At 44.9% G+C, this 3540-nt stretch overlaps 1 protein-coding gene across 1 annotated transcript; it reads left to right on the top strand.

Moving 5' to 3' along the window:
- The first annotated feature begins 385 nt into the window (after positions 1 to 385).
- Positions 386 to 1906, top strand: LOC123411775. Its single transcript, XM_045104740.1, has one exon. The coding sequence runs from the start codon at positions 468 to 470 to the stop codon at positions 1635 to 1637; it is 1170 nt and encodes a 389-aa protein (XP_044960675.1). The 5' UTR covers positions 386 to 467; the 3' UTR covers positions 1638 to 1906.
- The last annotated feature ends 1634 nt before the right edge of the window (positions 1907 to 3540 follow it).

The raw sequence follows: 3540 nt of genomic DNA, 5'->3' as shown, positions 1-3540 counted from the left end.
AGGTACGTAATTGTTAAACTGTTTTGCTTCATGATATAAAATAAGACAAGGAAAAAAAAACCTTTGATTTAAAACTAGCAAAAATGTCTATGCGTGGTAACGGAAAGTAAACATTTTATTTTATTTAAGCTATTATTTTAATTTTAATTCAATTTTAATAATAATAAAATAGCGTCTCACTTTTTTTTTTGAGGGTACGTGGCCAACCTCCCCACGTGAAATATGCGAGGGGTGACCGACGGAACGCACGACGGGTTGGCCGAATTTGCAATACTTTCCGAAAAAGATCCACTGTTTTTTGATTCTCAAAAGACGAAAGAGCGTAAAAAAGAAGGCTCCTGGGCCGTAGATAAGGAGATAGTGCATTTCTCTCTAAAAATCGGAAAAGAAGAGAAGATTTTGAACGCCCTTTATTATCCCCCCAGCCGCCGCGAAACCTTCCGCCGGCCGGCCGCCGCCGCAACGCCATGTTCCAACTCCGAGCGCGTATCCCCACTTTCCTCGTCCGCTCACCATCCCGTCTCCCCGCCTCCCGCGTCTCTCCCTTCTCCGCCCTTCACCGCAACCTCTCCGCCACCACATCCGTTCCACCGGGCCCTTTCGCCGCCGAGGACTACCTCGTCGCCACCTGCGGCGTCCCCCGCGCCCAGGCCGTCAAGGCAGCCAAGAAGATATCCCACCTTAAGTCCTCCTCCAAGCCCGACGCGGTCGTCGCCTTCCTCTCCGGCCTCGGCATCCCCCACTCCGACATCGCCGCCATCGTCGCCGTTGACCCGTGCTTCCTCTGCGCCAGCGTGGAGAGGACCCTGGCGCCCCGCGTCACCGAGCTGAGGGAGCTCGGCCTCTCGCGCTCCGATATCGCGCGCCTCGTCCCGCTCGCCCTGTGCTCCTTCCGCAGCAGCTCCCTCAGGGGCAACCTCGACTTCTGGCTCTCGGTCTTCGGCTCCTACGAGAAGCTCCTCAAGGCCCTCAAGATGAACTCCGGTCTCCTCGCCGCCGACCTCGAGAAGGTGGCCAAGCCCAATCTGGCCCTCCTCCGGCAATGCGGGCTAAGTCCCTCTCTTTTCTCGGAGCCCTTCATTTCCCGGGTGCTCATCAGGACCCCTAAGCAAGTCCAGGACGCTTTGGTGCACATTGACAAGTTTGGGGTGTCCCAGAACTCGCGGATGTTCCTCTATGCGCTTGTGGCCTTCACTGTCCAGAGTCCGGAGAAGCTCACCGACAAAATCGGAGTCCTCGAGGCGCTTGGTTGGTCGCAGGGCGATGTGCTGTTAGCCGTGAAGAGGATGCCGGGCATCCTGACCGTATCAGAGGAGAGGCTGCAGAAAAATGTGCATTTCCTCACAAAGGTTGCCGGACTGGAGATATCTTACATTGCTCAAAGGCCGGTGCTCCTCAAGTACAGCCTTGAGCGCCGTTTGTTTCCTAGGTACTGCTTGCTTAAGCTACTCAACGCGAAGGGGTTGCTGGATCTCCGATTTGATTACTATGCTGCCTCGCTGTCCGAGAAGAAGTTTCTTGGCAGGTTTGTGCATCCTTACAAGGAGAGTCTTACAGGCCTTGCTGATGTTTATGCTTCTAGCTGTGCTGGGAAACTGCAGATGGAGTTGCTATCAGAGAACACAAAACAAAACTAGAGAATCTACCTTACCTGTCCTTGGTGAGTACCATAGGATTGCCATGTTGGATGGAAAATATTAAGGTTTGTCATCCCCCTTGGTCCATTGCTCAAGTTCTGTGCAGTTTTTCTGGAAGTGATCCTCTATAGTGTTATTAACTGATGAAAAAGCAGGGCAACAGATTATTATCTTGCCAAAAATGCAGCGTGTAATGAAATTTCCGGGAATGATCATGCTTGACTTCATCTGCAGTCGGTTTTATTGTTTCTTGGGCTTTCACTGGTAAATGATTGTGCATTTAGATGCAACTTTACATCTGTGCATCTGATTCTAAATGGTTGCATTTGGATTTTGATTTTCTCAGAGACATGCATATGAACATTTAGAAAAATTATAGAGTTGTTGGCTTCAGCTGTTCAAGATTAATTTCTGGGAACAATTCTGTGCTTTGCACAAACCAAGTTGAAATCATTTAGAGCCTACATCACAAAGTATAACTACACAAAATTAGAGATTCAACATTATACAAGACAATGTGATGATTTTTGAAAATGGTGAAGTGCAATCTTGTTTTGAAGAGATAGTAATTGTTTTGATGGGCCAATAATAGAATGGGAGAACTTACCATATTTGGGTACTGTGTAAGCCAATAAGCCCAACCTAACCTGGTATGTCATGCCTTACATTAATTATGCAGTAGCGACAAGCAAGTTATAGTTTCTGTTCTGTTTTTCTTCTTTCTTGAAACAAACAATTGGTCATAAAGATACTGATACTTTCAACATTTGTGCTTGTTAATTTTGGCTCAAATATTCCTTTTTGCACTGTCAAGATGTTATATACCACGTCCTCAAATGGCAGAAGGTGTGCAGACCTCATGATAACAGAACAGATGGATCAGAGATTGTAACCTATGCTACTCCGATACTCCACCAAACCGCCTATGTGTATCTGTTGTGGCGGTATGATAATATATGGCAATATGTATAATATACTATGGAGTATCATGCAGTTTTGTTCAAAATAAATAGATAAATCCTAATCCTGGGCCAAAAACCATTTGACAAAGTCCCAGTAGAAGCGCTAGCCCTAGCAAACCCTATACATTCAGATCAAACCTGTCAATCCCAATTTTTGGCCATAATACTCGCCACATGCCTTTGTATTGCTTACTGGAACCTGGTCGTTAATAGCTTGCGATCCCAGAAAAATGCCAGAACAAATTAGTAATCTGGAAATGCTGTGAATCTTTCACACTTGTTGCTTTGAAAGAACGGAGAACAGTAGCAAGCTGCTTTTTCAATGATAATATTGGATTATTTTGACAGGAAAATATGCAAGACCCTATAGAGAATAATACACCCCTAGATTAGGTTTTTCTAAATGGAGGGGGAAGTCAGTGTTTGGGTTTAGGAAAACTCCTTGCATCACTTTTTGCAAAGTGGCTGAAGTTTAAGATTTCTGTAAAGGCCTATGAAAATTCCCAATGCCCTGCATCTGCATTGATAAGTATTGCAAAATGAAGACTGAGACTGGGGCCCCTTATATTCAGAAGAAAAAATAAGGGCGTAAGGGGTGGTATACTTGATTGTATGACTTGACGCCTCATAGTCCTCTAGTTATTGTACTGGAGGGGTTTGCCTAGTTTCAGCTTCTTTGCATGGAAAAGCTAAATTTCGCGAGAAATGAGTGTCTTCTCCAGGAAATGTTTTCTAGAAGCTGGAAACCTGAAGGCTACAATATCAACTCTTTTTTTTTTACCGGGTTATCTCTAACTCTGAACTTCAGTTTGATTATTCTAAATTAACAGCAATGAGTGGCCATATTTTTTTAACAGCAAGTGAGTGCCCATATTATTTGTATTTTTGTATCAAAGTATGTATTTCCAAAATTCCAACTTCAGTACTTTATGCTAAACATT

This window comes from Hordeum vulgare, chromosome 7H (assembly GCF_904849725.1).
Source record: "Hordeum vulgare subsp. vulgare chromosome 7H, MorexV3_pseudomolecules_assembly, whole genome shotgun sequence".
NCBI lineage: Eukaryota > Viridiplantae > Streptophyta > Magnoliopsida > Poales > Poaceae > Hordeum > Hordeum vulgare.
The sequence above is the reverse complement of the archived record's forward strand: the minus strand, read 5'-3'. Positions and strand labels throughout refer to the sequence as shown.

What these genes read in the sequence shown, in the direction of transcription:
- LOC123411775 (XM_045104740.1), top strand. Translation starts at nt 468, where the DNA reads ATGTTCCAACTCCGAGCGCGTATCCCCACTTTCCTCGTCCGCTCACCA.